General features: G+C 58.8%; 9 protein-coding genes across 9 annotated transcripts; 6 read left to right on the plus strand and 3 right to left on the minus strand.

Moving 5' to 3' along the window:
• Positions 1 to 76: 76 nt before the first annotated feature.
• OT_ostta10g01330 (Domain of unknown function DUF4460) lies at positions 77 to 979 on the plus strand (the record flags this gene model as incomplete). The annotated part of the gene is made up of 1 exon (XM_003081520.1): positions 77 to 979. One exon carries the CDS (start codon positions 77 to 79, stop codon positions 977 to 979), a length of 903 nt encoding a protein of 300 aa, XP_003081568.1.
• A 127-nt stretch (positions 980 to 1,106) lies between these two features.
• On the minus strand, positions 1,107 to 2,747 carry OT_ostta10g01340 (Ubiquitin carboxyl-terminal hydrolases family 2; the record flags this gene model as incomplete). The annotated part of the gene is made up of 1 exon (XM_003081521.2): positions 1,107 to 2,747. One exon carries the CDS (start codon positions 2,745 to 2,747, stop codon positions 1,107 to 1,109), a length of 1,641 nt encoding a protein of 546 aa, XP_003081569.2.
• Positions 2,748 to 2,762: 15 nt separating this feature from the next.
• On the plus strand, positions 2,763 to 3,806 carry OT_ostta10g01350 (Phosphatidylinositol N-acetylglucosaminyltransferase; the record flags this gene model as incomplete). Its single annotated transcript, XM_003081522.2, has 1 exon — positions 2,763 to 3,806. One exon carries the CDS (start codon positions 2,763 to 2,765, stop codon positions 3,804 to 3,806), a length of 1,044 nt encoding a protein of 347 aa, XP_003081570.2.
• Positions 3,807 to 4,056: 250 nt separating this feature from the next.
• Positions 4,057 to 9,147, plus strand: OT_ostta10g01360 (RNA polymerase II, heptapeptide repeat,eukaryotic; the record flags this gene model as incomplete). The annotated part of the gene is made up of 2 exons (XM_022983138.1): positions 4,057 to 4,146; positions 4,249 to 9,147. The coding sequence occupies 2 exons, from the start codon at positions 4,057 to 4,059 to the stop codon at positions 9,145 to 9,147; spliced, it is 4,989 nt and encodes a 1,662-aa protein (XP_022839775.1).
• Positions 9,148 to 9,275: 128 nt separating this feature from the next.
• Positions 9,276 to 10,811, minus strand: OT_ostta10g01370 (Fumarase C, C-terminal; the record flags this gene model as incomplete). Its single annotated transcript, XM_022983139.1, has 1 exon — positions 9,276 to 10,811. One exon carries the CDS (start codon positions 10,809 to 10,811, stop codon positions 9,276 to 9,278), a length of 1,536 nt encoding a protein of 511 aa, XP_022839776.1.
• Positions 10,812 to 11,304: 493 nt separating this feature from the next.
• OT_ostta10g01380 (Metal-dependent protein hydrolase) lies at positions 11,305 to 12,321 on the plus strand (the record flags this gene model as incomplete). Its single annotated transcript, XM_003081525.1, has 1 exon — positions 11,305 to 12,321. One exon carries the CDS (start codon positions 11,305 to 11,307, stop codon positions 12,319 to 12,321), a length of 1,017 nt encoding a protein of 338 aa, XP_003081573.1.
• A 62-nt stretch (positions 12,322 to 12,383) lies between these two features.
• Positions 12,384 to 12,884, plus strand: OT_ostta10g01390 (Protein of unknown function DUF4258; the record flags this gene model as incomplete). The annotated part of the gene is made up of 1 exon (XM_003081526.1): positions 12,384 to 12,884. The coding sequence occupies one exon, from the start codon at positions 12,384 to 12,386 to the stop codon at positions 12,882 to 12,884; it is 501 nt and encodes a 166-aa protein (XP_003081574.1).
• Positions 12,885 to 12,953: 69 nt separating this feature from the next.
• Positions 12,954 to 13,541, minus strand: OT_ostta10g01400 (unnamed product; the record flags this gene model as incomplete). Its single annotated transcript, XM_022983140.1, has 1 exon — positions 12,954 to 13,541. One exon carries the CDS (start codon positions 13,539 to 13,541, stop codon positions 12,954 to 12,956), a length of 588 nt encoding a protein of 195 aa, XP_022839777.1.
• Positions 13,542 to 14,520: 979 nt separating this feature from the next.
• OT_ostta10g01420 (Thioredoxin, conserved site) lies at positions 14,521 to 16,026 on the plus strand (the record flags this gene model as incomplete). The annotated part of the gene is made up of 1 exon (XM_003081528.2): positions 14,521 to 16,026. One exon carries the CDS (start codon positions 14,521 to 14,523, stop codon positions 16,024 to 16,026), a length of 1,506 nt encoding a protein of 501 aa, XP_003081576.2.
• Between the last annotated feature and the right edge of the window lie 21 nt (positions 16,027 to 16,047).

Consider the following 16,047-nt stretch of genomic DNA (forward strand, 5'->3'; position numbering starts at 1 on the left):
AGTGATGACTCAAAAGAAAATGAAGCGAGCACACGATTCCCCGTCGGTCAGCCGCAGACGCCCTCGCGCGCGCGCGATGCGCTCGACGGTCCGTCGCCTCGACTTCTCGGCGCGATTGACGTCGCGATGCCTCTCGTCCGCGTTCGCGACGTCGACGGAGACGACGCGAACGCTGAAACAATCCATGACGGCGCTCGTGCGTTTGGTGCACCCGGACGTCTTGGCGTCCACGCACCCCGAGCTCTCGAAGGCGAACGCGGAGGCCCTGGCGCATCTGCAGGGGACGCTCGATCACGTGCGTCGAGCGCGGGAGCTCCCAGGGGCAAAGGTGAGAAGGTTGACGTTTTACGTGCGGGACGCGGGCGCGGCGGAGAGCGCCGACGACGTGCGAGCGGTTCCGTTTACGCTGCGCACGACGGGCGGGGACTGTCGAAACGTTGTGCGGAGAGATTTAGGGTCACTTTTCGCGTCGGTTGGGATCGAACGGGAGTTCGAGTGGGACGATGGTGATTGGCGGACGACGCGGACGGCGGAGGAGGAGGCGGAGGAGCGGAGGAGGAGGAACGAGCACGCGGAGACGTCGAGGGAGTACGGCGAGCCGGAGGTAGCGCAGGCGTATCGAGAGCAAACCGGGGCGCGCGTGTCGACAAGAGAGCAGAGTAAGGACGTGCACGAGGCGATCAAGGTGTTGGATCCTTTGTTTGAGGGCATCGCGGCCGTGGCGTGGTTGCGAGATGCGAGCGAAAACGCCGACGAGGGCGAGCGCAAACGTCTCGTCATGTACGAGGCGATTCCGCATCTCGTTCGTGAGGGATGGAATTTAAAGGGGGAGACCATGGAGGCGATCTGGCGAGGCGAGCGGGACGAGAAGATTTTGCTGGATGGTTTGGATGGAGGAAGCGCGTTGGCGGTGTTGTCAATTTTGAAACACGCGAAAAACTTGGAACGTCTCTACGGGCCACCTCCAGCGCGCAAGTAGTCACTAGCCGCGTGTGAAACAGTGATCGCTCAATAATCGTTTACAATCAATCAGTTCCTCTGCTTACAGAATACAGTAGTACGAAATACAGCCAACCACCAGAGCCGATTCACTCCCGCTTCACAGTTCATCCTAAGTTTTTCGTTCGATCGTACGCGATGACGTAGCACTCGCGCTCGAACTCTTGAGGAGAGGATGCGAAGAATGAGTTATCGTCTCGATCGATGGCAGCGATGTATCGAGTCACACGCTCGTCGTCAAAAGTCTTCCAGTTGTTGGATCCGTTTTCACGGCGATGCGTGATGTAATGTCCCAGTTCGAGAGTCGCACCGATGTGGCCGACCACGGAGCGCAAGCCGAAGGTTTCGTTGTCTTCGGCGACGCGTGATCGCGTTTGCACTGGAACTCTCGGTGTATGCGTAGCCGGAGTTCCGGATAATATCTCGTCACTCGACAGTCCATCGTTGATCTTCTGGTCTTCCGATCTGGAGTTTGACGGCGATTTCTTGGCCTCGACTCTGTTCAGATTCATGGGTAGCGTCAAATTCATCGGTAGTCGAATATTCGACGCGATCTTATGCAACTGCATCTCATTCGTATCTGCATCGTAGCTAGCAGAAAAGCGTTTCAGATGCAGAAGCAACACTTTCGGTTTCGACATAACGTATCTAGACGACAAGCACGTTCGGCCGAAACAACCGCTTCGATCACATGTACGCTCGAGCATCTCCGGTTCGAACGAGTTCGTGAGGAGTTGTTCGATCGAGTGTCGCGACACGGCGACCACTTGGAGCGTCAGAGCGTACATCGATTCGTCTACCGTCGTGATATCACCGCACATGCCACACTTCATTGTGTGCGCAATGCGCCAAGCAAAATTTCTGCGAGAGGGACATCGTTCAACGTCCTCGCCCATCTCGCGCTCAATCGACTCTAACATCACGGTCAAGAACTCCATCGCGTCCTGTTGATCGAAGTCACCGTACGGTCCTACTTTAGCCATCTCTCGCTTGATCTCAGCCGCGCTCAGAACCTTGCCTTCGTCTTGAACGAAGAATCGTGCGAGCGCCGCAAGAATCGGCTTGCGCGCTAGATCATTCCATCCGATCGCATTAACGTCCTCGACGAAACCATCCAGGCTCTTGAGCATTTGTAACGTCGCCGATATGTAGCACGAATTCCCCAAGTTCTCGATTCCGCCCGCCATCGCTCGTAATCTTGATCGAAATCGCGCTCTCTCGGAAACGACGGTCTGCCACTGTGACAACGCGCGCTCGTGCTCGCCCGTCTCGCACGCTCCGATCATCGGCGCGTCCACTCTGCGCGCCGTCATTCGCCTTTTTCGCTCGCGCCAAATCTCTTCGTCGTCGGGCCGCCAGCGTGCACGTCCTCGCGTGAACTCCCGCGCTCGATCCGAGACGATTGAACTCCCGGCACCTCGTTCGGCTCTCTCGCGCGCGGCGCTCTCACCTCTGTTTCGCGCGTCTCCCTCGCTCGCGCGTCGCCCCGTCTCCCCGAACTCACTCCTCAAAACCATCAAACACGCCCTATCGATCGACTCGTCGCTCTCGTCGCGCCAGACGTCCAACGCGTCGCGCGGCGCGTCCGCACTCGTCTCGACCGAATCGCCCTCTAAAGATTTAAATCTCCCACTCGTAAGCGGTATCGCGCACTTTTCCGGCGTGGTCGTCGTGGCGGGCAACCCAAATTTATATCTTCGACTATCACCGTGCGCGTCGGCGCGCCCACCGTATCCCTCTCGTCGCATCGGCGTGGTGAAGTGATGCGTCGCGAGGTGCCGAAATCGTCATTGTTCGACGATTTGCGTCGCGCTCGACGTCGATCGCGCTCGATGCGCTCGAGCGCCGACGCGGGGGTATCTGGACGTCCTCATCGCGTGCTGTACGACGCACACGAGCGCGAGCGTCCAGATAACCAGACGGATGCGGAGACATTTCTGAAGCGTTTGACGCTCAACGCGCGCGTGCGCGAGCGCGCGTACGTCTCGAGCGCGATCGCGGCGTGGACGATCTCGCAGCAGTGTGCCATGGTCGTCGTACACGCCGGGTTACACGCAGCGCTCGTGGACGGGAGCGCGGAGGCGAGAGGGAGGATACGGTTGGAGCTAGGCGCGCTCGCCGTCGGCGGCGTGGCGTGGGCGCTCGGTGGATCGAACGGTGGACGAGGGCTCGGTGGGTTGGTAAAGCGATCGTTGCGATCGTTGAGGTTGTTTGCGCTCGTGTCGTGCGGTCTAGCGGCTCTCACGCCGTTATGTCAGACGATGACTGCGGCGGTGAGCGACGACACAGCGGCGGTATGCTCGGCGCTCTCGCTTGGATTGTACGTCTTGGCGTACGATTACGCGTTCGCGAATCTCGAGACGAAGCAGCTGGCGAGTTCGTTTTCGCTCGGCGCGGCGATGTTTGCGACGATGCTCATGGCGAGTCGACTGGACGATCGCCCGAGCGTGTTCGCCGACGCGCTCCTGGCGCTCGAGTGTTACGTCTTGGCACCGTACGTCTGGCGCGCCGTTCGCGTGCGATCCACCGCGCTACATCTCATCGTGGTGTTCACGGTACACGTCTGGGCCTTCATAATAGCTCGTGAGTGCGATCCCTTGCTCGGGTGGGCGTTCGTAGCCTGGACCTTTCTCCTCGCCGTGCTCTCGCCCGGGCTTCTCGTGTTTCTCGCTCGCCGCGGCAAGACGCAAATCGCCGGTCCTTGGGACGAGGCCCTCCCGAAGCTCTATCTCTTTCGCGGTACCGAGCGCGCGAGTGGGGTTCCGCGATATCGCCACTATTACGCCAACAAACGCAGCATCGAGTGACTTAGCCGTTGTATTTACCCGCGCGCGCGCGTCGTCGCGCCGCTTCGAGCCGTCCGCCCCAAACCCTCGCCTCCAGGGGATTCCCAGATCCCTAGTCATTTCCTCAGAGCGCGCCTCGTTCGCGTTTTCCCCGTTCTCCTCGACGCTCGCGTTCGATCGCACACCACGCACTCGACGTCTCCGCCTCGGAACCCGTCGATTCGAACGTCTGCGCCGCGCGAGATAACGGGTCTCACGGCTCCACGGCGCCATGAGCGTGCACGATCGCTTCCCGCACTCCACCGCCGAGTTATGCCGCGTCGACGCCGTGCAGTTCGGCGTGCTGTCGCCGGATGAGATCGTACGTTAGCGTTCTCGATTTTGATCGCGCGGTTCGGTGAAGAAACGAGCGAACGCGGGCGGAGGGACTGACGGATCCACCGTAATTTTTCCGCGAGCGCAGCGCAAGATGTCCGTGTGCGCGATCGAGTCGAGCGACACGTACGAAAAGGGCCGACCGAAGCGAGGCGGTCTGTCGGATCCGAGGATGGGGACGATGGATCGCGGCGCGGTGTGCGAGACGGATGGATGCGATAGCGTGCAAACGCCGGGGTACTTTGGACATCTCGAGTTGGCGAAGCCAGTGTATCACCACGGTTTTATCAATGTCGTGCTCCGAGTGCTGCGTTGCGTGGGGTACTCGTCGTCGCAGCTTTTGTTGCACAAGGATGAGGATCCAAAGTTTGCGCAGCTGATGCGGATTAAGAACCCGAAGAATCGCCTGAAGAAGCTCACCGACGCGTGCAAGACGAAGAGCGTATGTCCTTACACGGGGACGGCGCAGCCGCAGTACCGCTTGGAGGGGATGAAAATCACCGCTGAGTTCAAGCACCGCGACGACGAGTTGCTTCCGGAAGGTGGTGAGCGCAAGGTTGTCGTTACCGCGGAGCGTGCGTTGCAAATTCTGAAGGGAATCTCTGATGAAGACTGTCGCGTTCTGGGTCTCGATCCCGAGCACGCACGGCCAGATTGGATGATCCTTCAAGTCATGCCCGTGCCTCCGCCGCCTGTGCGGCCTTCGGTCTCATTCGATGCGTCTACTCGATCAGAGGACGATCTTACCGTCAAACTAATGGAAATCGTTAGAACAAACAAAAATTTAGAAAGGCAAGAGCAGAACGGCGCGCCGCAGCATGTCATCTTGGAGTTCACAGAGCTACTGCAGTACCACATCATGACTTTCATGGACAACACAGTAGCTGGCATGCCCCGTGCGCTCACGCGCAGTGGTCGGAGTATCAAGTCGATTTCGGAGCGTCTCAAGGGCAAGGCGGGTCGTATTCGAGGTAACTTGATGGGTAAGCGTGTCGATTTTTCGGCGCGCACCGTCATTACTCCGGATCCGAACCTCATGCTAGACGAACTCGGAGTTCCGTGGTCCATCGCGCTCAACATGACATATCCTGAGACCGTGACACCTTACAACATCGAGCGTCTGCAGAGACTGGTGGATAATGGACCGCATCCTCCTCCGGGAGAGACGGGCGCACGCTACATCATTCGTGAAGACGGTCAACGCCTTGATCTCCGCTTCCTCAAGAAGGCGAGCGAAAAGCGCTTGGAGTACGGCTACAAGGTTGAACGTCACATGGTGAACGGTGATGTTGTGTTGTTTAACCGTCAGCCGTCGCTACACAAGATGTCCATCATGGGTCACCGCGTGCGAATCATGCCGTATTCCACGTTCAGATTGAACCTGTCCGTTACGCCGCCGTACAACGCGGATTTCGACGGAGATGAAATGAATATGCATCTTCCTCAATCGTACGAGACCAAGGCCGAAGTCAAAGAACTCATGATGGTGCCAAAAATGATTGTGTCGCCGCAAGCAAACAAACCTGTGATGGCTATCGTGCAGGACACCCTGCTTGGTTGCCGCTTGATCACGAAGCGAGACACGTTCATCCCTAAGGATGTTTTTATGAACATTATCATGTGGCTCGAAGACTGGGACGGTAAAATTCCGAAGCCTGCCATTCTGAAACCGCAACCCCTGTGGACGGGGAAACAGGTGTTCTCGATGATGCTTCCGAAGGTGAACCTGTTGCGAACAAGCGCGTGGGCAAGAGATGCCGATGACGTGACTTTCAGTGTTGACGACACGGGCGTGCGTATTGAACAAGGTGAGCTCCTTACCGGGACGTTATGTAAGAAGACCATGGGTAGCGGCGGTGGTGGCTTGATTCATGTAACTTGGGAGGAGTGGGGTCCGATAGCCGCTCGCGGACTCATCTCTCAGACACAGACGCTCGTCAACTATTGGCTGCTGCACCACGGTTTCACCGTTGGTATCGCTGACACGATTGCAGATGACGAGACAATGTTCACAATTAACAACACGATCACCAAGGCAAAGGCCGACGTGAAGGAAGTCATCAAACAGGCGCAGAATAATGAACTTGAATTGCAGCCGGGTATGACGATGCAACAGTCTTTCGAACAGAAGGTGAACCAAATCTTGAACAAAGCGCGTGATAACGCCGGTAACTCGGCTCAGAACTCGCTTAAGGACACAAACAACGTCAAGATGATGGTAACCGCTGGATCGAAGGGTTCGTTCCTTAACATTTCACAGATGATCGCGTGTGTGGGTCAGCAAAACGTAGAAGGCAAACGTATCCCGTACGGCTTCAAGGGACGTACCTTGCCGCACTTCAGCAAAGACGATTTCGGTCCGGAGTCCCGTGGTTTCGTCGAAAACTCGTACTTACGCGGCTTGACTCCGCAAGAGTTCTTCTTCCACGCCATGGGTGGTCGCGAAGGTTTGATTGACACTGCGGTTAAGACATCTGAAACTGGTTACATCCAACGTCGTCTCGTCAAGGCCATGGAGGACGTCGTCGTTAAGTATGACGGTACTGTACGTAATAGTGTCGGTGATGTCATCCAGTTCTTGTACGGCGAAGACGGTATGGATGCCACGATGATCGAGAGCCAAGTGCTCGACACGTTGCGTCTTGGTGCGAAGGAGTTTGCCGCGGTGTTCCAAATTGATCCGGATGTGTCTGGCTTCAACAAGGGCTGGCTTAGTAACGAGCAAGCAAGCGATCTCGCTCACAGCACTAAAGTTAGAGAAATCATTGATGCTGAGTGGGAGCGGTTACAAAAGGATCGCGTTGAGCTGCGAAAGGTGTTCCCTACGGGCGATCCGCACGTGCACCTGCCGGTGAACATGAAGCGTATCATCTGGAACGCTCAAAAGCAATATGGGATGTACCGACCGGGTGGATCCGAAGAAGAGCTCTCCGTGACGCACGTCATTGAGAGCGTGGCTGAACTTCTGCCCAAGTTGATCGTCGTGGCGGGAACTGATCCGTTGTCTATCGAAGCGCAGAGAAACGGTACCTTGTTGTTCTTCGCCCATGTTCGCGCCAACTTGGCCGCGAAGCGTGTGCTCAAGGATCACAAGCTTACTCGAGCTGGCTTCGACTGGGTCATCGGTGAGGTCGAATCACGCTTTAAGATGGCGCTCGCGCCCCCTGGTGACGGAATTGGCGTCGTCGCCGCGCAGTCTATTGGTGAGCCGGCGACGCAGATGACACTGAACACGTTCCACTTCGCCGGTGTGTCCGCGAAGAACGTCACCCTCGGTGTCCCACGATTGAAGGAAATCATCAACATCGCAAAGCAGATCAAGACGCCATCGCTGACGGTTGCGCTCAAACCAGAGTTTGCGAGCGATAGAACCAAGGCGAAAGACGTTCAGGCGTCGCTTGAGTACACAACGCTTCACAGTGTTGCCGCCGTCACGGAGGTACACTACGACCCGGATCCGACCGATACTGTCATCGAAGAAGATCGTGAGTTCGTTCGTGCGTATTACGAGATGCCGGACGAGGACGTCGATCCGTCTCGAATGTCTCCGTGGCTGTTGCGAATTGAGCTGAACCGCGAGATGATGGTTGATAAGAAGCTGCTGATGGCGGATGTGGCCGAGCGCATCAATGAAGACTTTGGCGGTGATCTTAGTTGTATCTTCAACGACGATAACTCTGAGAAGCTCGTGTTGAGAATCAGAATCATGAAGGCTGAGGGTGAGAAGTACGATGATTCCTCGATCGAAGACGAAGTGTTCTTGAAACGCATCGAGACACAAATGCTTAGCAACCTCGCACTCCGAGGTATCCCGGATATTAAGAAGGTTTTCATTCGCGAGGCGAAGAGTAATGCTGTCAATCCACGCACTCAATTGTTTGAGAAGCACACTGAGTGGATGTTGGATACGGAGGGTGTCAATCTGCTCGAAGTCATGGCTCATCCGGATGTCGATTTTACGCGAACGACATCGAACCACTTGATCGAGGTGATCCAAATCCTAGGCATCGAAGCCGTGCGAAACACGCTTCTTCGAGAGCTTCGTGGTGTCATCGAGTTCGACGGCTCTTACGTGAACTACAGGCACCTTGCCATCCTCGTCGAAGTGATGACGTACCGAGGACACCTTGTGAGCATCACGCGACACGGCATCAACAGAGCTGAGACGGGCGCTTTGATGCGATGCAGCTTCGAAGAAACGGTTGACATTTTGATGGAAGCCGCTGCGTTCTCAGAGCGGGATAATATGACGGGTCCGAGTGAGAACATCATGCTGGGACAGTTCTGTCCCATTGGTACGGGTGAGTTCAAGCTTCACTTGGATCAGGAAATGTTGTTGGACGCAGTGGAGTTGGATTTGTTCGAAACTGCGAGAACGCCCGGCCACTACGGCTCGATGACCCCGGGACGCGAAGGCACGCCCGGTTACGGAGCGAAATCGCCATCGTTCTTGTTATCTCCTGGTGGAGCAATGATGTCGCCTTTCGACACGAGTATGGCATTCTCACCCTACTCTGATGGAGGCATGGCGTTCTCCCCTGGTGGCATGTCTCCTGGTGGTGGAGTCGGCTACTCTCCGACGAGTCCAGCATACTCCCCGACCTCGCCGGCGTACTCTCCGACCTCTCCTGCGTACTCCCCGACGAGTCCGGCATACTCCCCGACGAGTCCGGCATACTCCCCGACGAGTCCGGCATACTCCCCGACCTCGCCTGCGTACTCTCCGACTTCGCCGGCGTACTCTCCGACGAGTCCGGCGTACTCCCCGACCTCGCCGGCGTACTCTCCGACGAGTCCGGCGTACTCTCCGACGAGTCCGGCGTACTCCCCGACCTCGCCGGCGTACTCTCCGACGAGTCCGGCGTACTCTCCGACGAGTCCGGCGTACTCCCCGACGAGCCCAGCATACTCTCCGACGAGCCCAGCATACTCTCCGACTTCGCCGGCGTATTCACCGAAGGAAGAGGATGGAGAGGAAGAAGAATAAGGAGGTTCTTGCGTTCACGCCTCGAGTTACTAGTCTCGTTTGATCGTGAGTTGAGGAAAGAGCAAATGTTAGAGCAGGTTACAGACTGTAAACGGAAAACACGTTGTTACATCATTCATCTGAACGCGCTATAACTTCGACTGCAAGCCTTCTGGTCGAGTCATCTCGTCGGGCCGGATCCATTCGTCGAACTGTTCGTTCGTTAGCAGCCCAAGCTGCACCCCGGCCTCTCTCAGCGTCAGTCCCTCGGCGTGAGCCTTCTTGGAAATTTTTGCCGCTTTGTCGTAGCCAATCTTCGGGACCAAGCTCGTCACGAGCATCAGGCTACTACGCATGAGAGCATCGATGCGCTCCATGTTCGGTTCGATTCCCACTACGCAGTTTTTCGTGAAGCTCTCTAACGAGTCAGAGAGAAGAGCGATGCTATTCAAGTTGTTGTGCGCAATCAAAGGCTTTGCGACGTTGAGCTCAAAATGTGAGCTCGCGGAGCCGCCGATGGTAACGGCGAGATCATTACCTATGACTTGCGCGCATACCTGCATCAAGCTCTCACACTGTGTCGGATTCACCTTGCCAGGCATGATGCTGCTCCCTGGTTCGTTTTCTGGAAGACAAAGTTCGCCCAAGCCGGCTCGCGGACCACTTCCGAGCAATCGAATGTCGTTAGCGATTTTGAGAAGAGAAATCGCGATCGTTTTGAGCATCCCCGATAACGTGGATTGCGCATCATGCGCAGCGAGTGCTTCGAATTTGTTTGGCGCGCTCACAAAGGGTAGACCAGTCAGCATGGAGATCTCCGCCGCCATGTTTTCGCCAAACCTTGGCGGTGCGTTCAGTCCAGTGCCAACCGCGGTGCCGCCGATGGCAAGCTCGAGCAAGTGTACGAGCGCACCCTTAGCCCGTAACAGCGAGTTCTTAACCTGCTGTTCGTACCCACTGAACTCTTGCGCGAGAGTGATCGGGACGGCGTCCTGTAAGTGCGTGCGTCCGATTTTCACGATGTCTCCCCACGCGAGCACCTTTACGTGCAGCGCCTCCTGTAACATTTTCAGCGCCGGAATCAGGCGTTCCTGAACCTCGTGCGCGGTAGCGATGGACATCGCGGTGGGAAACGTGTCGTTGCTCGACTGACTCATATTCACGTGATCATTCGGATGAATCGGCGACTTGGTCCCGACGCTCCCGCCCAAGAAACGCGAATTCGCCACGTTGCAAATGACCTCGTTCAAATTCATGTTCGTCTGCGTCCCCGATCCGGTTTGCCACACGACCAAAGGAAAGTGTTCATCCAATCGTCCCTCCACCACCTCCCGCGCAGCTCTCCGTATCGCCTCCGCAAGTCTCGGCTCCAACCGTCCCTCGCGTTCGTTCACCGTCGCCGCCGCGTACTTCACGATGGCCAACGACCGCACGATCGCGATCGGCATCTTCTCCCCACCGATCTTAAAATTCTCCAAGCTCCGCTGCGTCTGCGCCCCCCACAGCTTATGCATCGGGACGTCGACGACGCCCATCGTATCGCTCTCCCGACGCGTCTCGCCCTCCGTCCCGGCGCCCGCGACGTCGCCGTGTCGTCCGAGCGACACCCCGTGCGAGACCAGCGCCCGCGCCTCGCCCTCTCGCGGCGTCCGCATGAGTTCCACCAGGCGATCGGCGAACGGCATCGCGTCCGTCTCGAGATCGTTCCGCGTCGTCGGTCGCGCCGGTCGTTACGCCCGACGGCCCACGGATGCGTGCGCGTCTTTCCGTCCTCGAGCGCCGCGTCGCGGTCGATCGCGCGCGACGGTCGATCGCGGAGTCGTCGCACGTCGCGACGCGATCGCGCGCGCGCAACGGCGCGTCGGCGTCGCCGGGCGCGGACGATGGCGCGCGGGATGGGATTGGACGATCCGACGTGGCGGCGTATGGCGAGTCATGACTCGTGGCGGACCCCCTCGGCGTGGCCACGACCGCGGATCCCCCCGCACTCGGTCGCGCCGCGCGCACGGCCCAGGGGCGATCTCCACGCGCGCGCGGACGATCGATATCGCCCGCGTCGTCGCGCGCGCGGCGACGGGGGGCGGCGCGCGCGTCGAGACGCGTCCGGAGGCGTGGACCTCGAGCGCGGGCAGATTTCAACGCAACGCGCGCGCGGCGTCGCGGCTCCGCGCGCGGACGATGGCGACGAGCGAGGATGGGAGTAAACGCCAGACGATGCGACGGACGATCGCGACGCACGACGGGGCGTTTCACTGCGATGAAGCTCTGGGATGTCACTTGTTGCGTAAGACGACGACGTTTCGAGACGCGACGATCGATCGCTCGAGAGACGCGGCGAGGCACGCGTTGGCGGACGTCGTGATCGACGTGGGGGCGACGTATGATCACGAGAAGCGATTGTACGATCATCATCAGAGGGAGTTTACGGAAACGTTCGGGAGGGGGTTCGAGACGAAGCTCTCGAGCGCCGGGCTGGTGTACAAGCACTACGGAGAGGAGATCGTTCGAGACGTCTTGTCGCGAGGTGGGAAAGTGCCGGACACGAAGACGGTGGACAAAATCTACCTGAAGATGTACGAGGAGTTCATCGAGAGCGTGGACGGGAACGATAACGGGGTGAACATGTACGACACGGATGCAAAGGCCAAGTACAAGGAGAACACGTCGCTGCCGCATCGCGTCAAGCGCTTGAATCCAGCCTGGGACGAGCCGTTTACGCCGGAGAAGCAGATGGAACAGTTCGAAAAGGCGGTGGCGCTCACAGGAGCTGAATTTGACGATATGTTGGAGTACTACGCGCACAAGTGGCTTCCGGCTCGCGCGCACGTGGAGAGCGCGTTGGATAAGGCGAAGAGCGTGCATGAAAGCGGAGAGATTCTCCTCTTGGAGACGTTTTGTCCGTGGAAGGAACACCTGTACGAGATTGAGGCCGAGCGTGGGGTGACGCCACTTCCCAAGTTCATTTTGTGGCAGGACTCCAAGGGATATCGCGTGTCCACCATTCCTGTGACGGCGTCGAGCTTTGAGTTCCGAAAAGGCCTGCCCACGGCGTGGCGCGGCGTTCGCGACGACGCCTTGAGCGAGCTCTCCGGAATCCCCGGATGCGTCTTCATCCACGCCGCAGGGTTTATCGGTGGAAACGACACGTACGAGGGCGCACTGGCCATGGCGGTTGCCGGTCTGAACTTGGATTAGAGTCTTTTAGGAACTGAAACGACGGAGAATTTTTCATAGAGCATTTTTCACGCCACAACTCGATGCCCCCGAACATCCCCGGCGCCCGAAAGGGTGTTCGTCCGCAACGTGGCTCGCGAAAAGCCAACGCGCGCGGTCGCAGGCTCTCGTCGAAGAAGTCGAACGGCGACAGCGGCGACTCACGCGGTTCTCGCAGAGGTTTCGGCTTGCTCGCCCTCCTCGCCGCCGTTGTCGCCGCCGTTGTCGCCGTCGTCGTTCGCGACCGCACTGAGCACGAGCGCGACAGCAAGCGCATTCGTGACCGTCTTAGAGCGAAGCCGAGAGTGATGAGCGAGCACGCGGCGTGTAGGATGGAGTGCCGGTTCATCAGCGAGCGGGACGTCGAGCGCACGCTGGAGGTTGGAAAGTTAGACACGCGGCACAGCACGCCGAGCGCCCGGCCATGTCCGAAATGGGCGTTGAATGACGGACGCGTGCGGGCGATATGGGCCGACTGCTCGTCCGGTGCGAAACTGGTAACGGTGATTGACACGGAGACGGACCATCCATGCGGACCGTGTTAGTTGGATTCATTCGGATAGTCGAGGCGTAGACGATCCTCGAACGGTGTATTAACGTGTAGCTCTGATTTTTTACGCTCGACGCTTCGATTTTGCTCCGGGTCTCGTCTTCGTTTTGGCTGGAGTCTTGTTCGACTGACGAGCGGCGCTCTTCAACTTTTTCTTTTTTGATTTCTTTGGGCGTTTTCGTCCGTTCGAAACCCATCGACGGAACATGCGCTGAATCATTCGCACGGCTCGAGCTGTCCGTAACTCGATAGCGCGCGCACGGGCGAGCTTGGTGGCGCGCTCGCGCTCAGCGCGCGCCTCGCGCTCAACACGTTCGCGTTCGCTGGCTTCCGCCGCCTCGTTCGTCTCACAAACCTCTCGAAGTTCCCTTCGCGCCTTTTCCACTCGAACGTCCAGCTCAGCATCGCGAAGATTCGCTTCATTCACACGACGCGCGTGCTCGGCGCGTATCGATTCGAGTTCGCGCCGCAGAAGGGTCTCGCACTGCGCGTTGGCACTCTCCAACTGTCTCAGCTCGGCGCGTTCGTGCTCCGCCTCAAACTCGCGTCGCCGCCGTTCCATCGCCGCACGCGCATCGGCGCGATCGAGCGCAAACTTCACGTCCACCCGTCTCGTCCGCGCGCACCGCGCTCGCCGCGACGCGTACATCATCGTCGTCGACACTTTTCGCTCCAAAAATACCAAAAATATCAACCGTCGCGCTCGCACACCACCGCACCGCGCCGCTCACGCCCCGCCCACGCGTCCGCGCGTCGTCGTTCACCCAGGCACGCGTTTCGTGAGCGATATCGCGCGCCACCGTCGTTCTCGACGCCTTATCGCGCGTCTCTTTGTGCGCTTTAGAAGACCAACCGACGTTCGATCGTCACATCCGAGCGCACACCGATGCGCGCGCGGCGCTCCGCCGTCGTCGCCCTCGGAGTCACCGCGACGTTCGCGTCGACCGCGTCCGCCCTCGACGCGAGCGCGTGCGCCGAGCGCGGGTTCATCGCGAGCGAGTGCGCGCGAAGCTCGTGCGAATCTTTGCTCCGAGCGACGTCCTCGCGCGCCGCGCACGACGACTGCGTCGCGTGCTGCGCCGCCGACGTCGGCAGAGCGCGCACGAAAGCATCCTTGCGCGTGTGCGAGTGAAAACTGTCGCGATACGCCAACCTGCGGGCGTTCAGGGACGACGCGCTCCCGGCGTTGCGGCGCGAGCGGTTCGACGTGGATTTCAAGCTCGTGAAGAACGCTCCGCCGACGTTGGCGCTCTCGAGCGATGACGACGACGACGACGACGTCATCGATGTCGGTTCGTGGGACGCCGATGTGATCGCGGAGTACGTTCGATCCAAGGTGACGCCGCGCGGCGCGTCGCCCGCCGACCGCTCCGAGCTCTAGAAGACGACGGAAACGGAACGCGCTCTCGATGTGTGACTCGCGCGCGACAGCCGCCTCGCTCGAGGCGTTCGCGCGCGATGATTTCGTGAGCGCGATGGTCACTCCTCTCTCGCACCCGATCACCGCCGCATGCAACGTCAGAACGTCATCCGCCCGAGTCCCGCGCCGCCGTCCGCGTCCGCGCGCGCGATCAACCGCCCGCGCGTACTGATCACCTCCGCACACGCTCGCGCGTCGCACGTCGCCCCGCATGGCGCGCTCGCGCCGGCACACGCGCGATGCGCGTCGCCGCGACGCCTCGATGCGTCCGTACGCGCGCGTCGTCGCCTTCGTCGTCGCGATCGTGTCGATTTTTTCCATCCACCTCGCGGAGGCCCAAGCGGATTACTACAAGGTTCTCGGCGTCTCCAGAGACGCCGACGAGCGGACGCTGAAGAAAAACTACAGAATCCAAGCGCTGAAGCACCACCCTGACAAGGGAGGAAGTCCCGAGAAGTTCGCGGAGATCGGGGAGGCGTACGAGGTGTTGACGGATCCGGAGAAGCGCGCGGTGTACGATCGATACGGACACGAGGGATTGAAGGCGCAGCAAGGAGGCGGTGGGCCGGGACCGGGCGATGGATTCGGTGGTGGGTTCGGTGGCGGTGGGTTCGGTGGGGGTGGACGGAACGTGCGGTTCGAGTGGAGCGGCGGAGGACCAGGCGGCGGGTTCGGCGGCGGGTTCGGCGGCGGCGATCCGTTCGCCGACATGTTCGGTGACGTCTTCGGTGGTCGAAGACGCGGAGGCGGAAGAAGGCAACAGGGGCAACAACAGCGACCGAAGGAGAATTTATTCGATAAGCTCTCGCCGGTGACGAGCCTGAGGCAGGGGAAGTTCCCGGGGACGGATGCGAAGAATATCTGGTTCATCTCCTTCTACGCTCCATGGTGCGGACACTGTCGAGAGATGAAGGGGGCGTTCGAACAGCTCGCAAAATCGCTCAAAGGCCTCGTTCGCGTCGGTGCCGTGAACTGCGAGATTCAAAAGGGCCTGTGCGCGATGGAGGGCGTGAACGAGTTCCCCACGCTGAAGCTTAAGAAGGCAGGCGTGAGCACGCCACTTGAGCAAGGCGACCACTCGTTTCAACGTATGCGGGACTGGGTACTCGACCATCTCCCTATTGGTTTCGCCAATTTGAAGAAACCGTCCATGCTGACCAAGTTCCTGGAGAATGATTGCGCTGTCGGTCGCGCGTGTGTCGTATTCTTGAACGATCAGCGAGACACTCCGGCGTGGTTCAAGGTTGCTTCATTTGCGCACAGGGACATCAAAATGGCGGAGAGCAAGGGCAAAAACAGCGCGATTGGAATGTATTTCGATATTGTTAAACAACCAACGTTGGTTGTGATCTGCGACGGGGATATCGAAAGGACAGTGGCGTATTCTGGACGCATCGAGCACGACATGACAAGCACCGACGTCGATGCTTGGCTATCGAGTTTCTCAAAGGATCACTCCACCGGTTGCGCGCGAGTCAAGAAGACCCCCAAAACAGGTGCAAACCTCGATCGAACGACGGATTTGCGCAAGATGAAGATGGGTCAGATCAAAGCGCTCATGGATGTGCACTCGATTCCGTGCGTGTCCTGTTACGAGAAGACGGATTTCGTCAACGCCATCAACGTATGGCTAGACGAAAAGTTCCCAACGTCTGAGAAGAAGCGAAAGTCAGGCGCGGAGTACATGCGCGCCTCTTTCGCGCGTGATGATTTATGATTTAGGCGCTTCGTAATTTGA

The sequence above is a fragment of the Ostreococcus tauri genome (assembly GCF_000214015.3).
Source record: "Ostreococcus tauri WGS project CAID00000000 data, contig chromosome 10, whole genome shotgun sequence".
Taxonomy (NCBI): Eukaryota; Viridiplantae; Chlorophyta; class Mamiellophyceae; order Mamiellales; family Bathycoccaceae; genus Ostreococcus; species Ostreococcus tauri.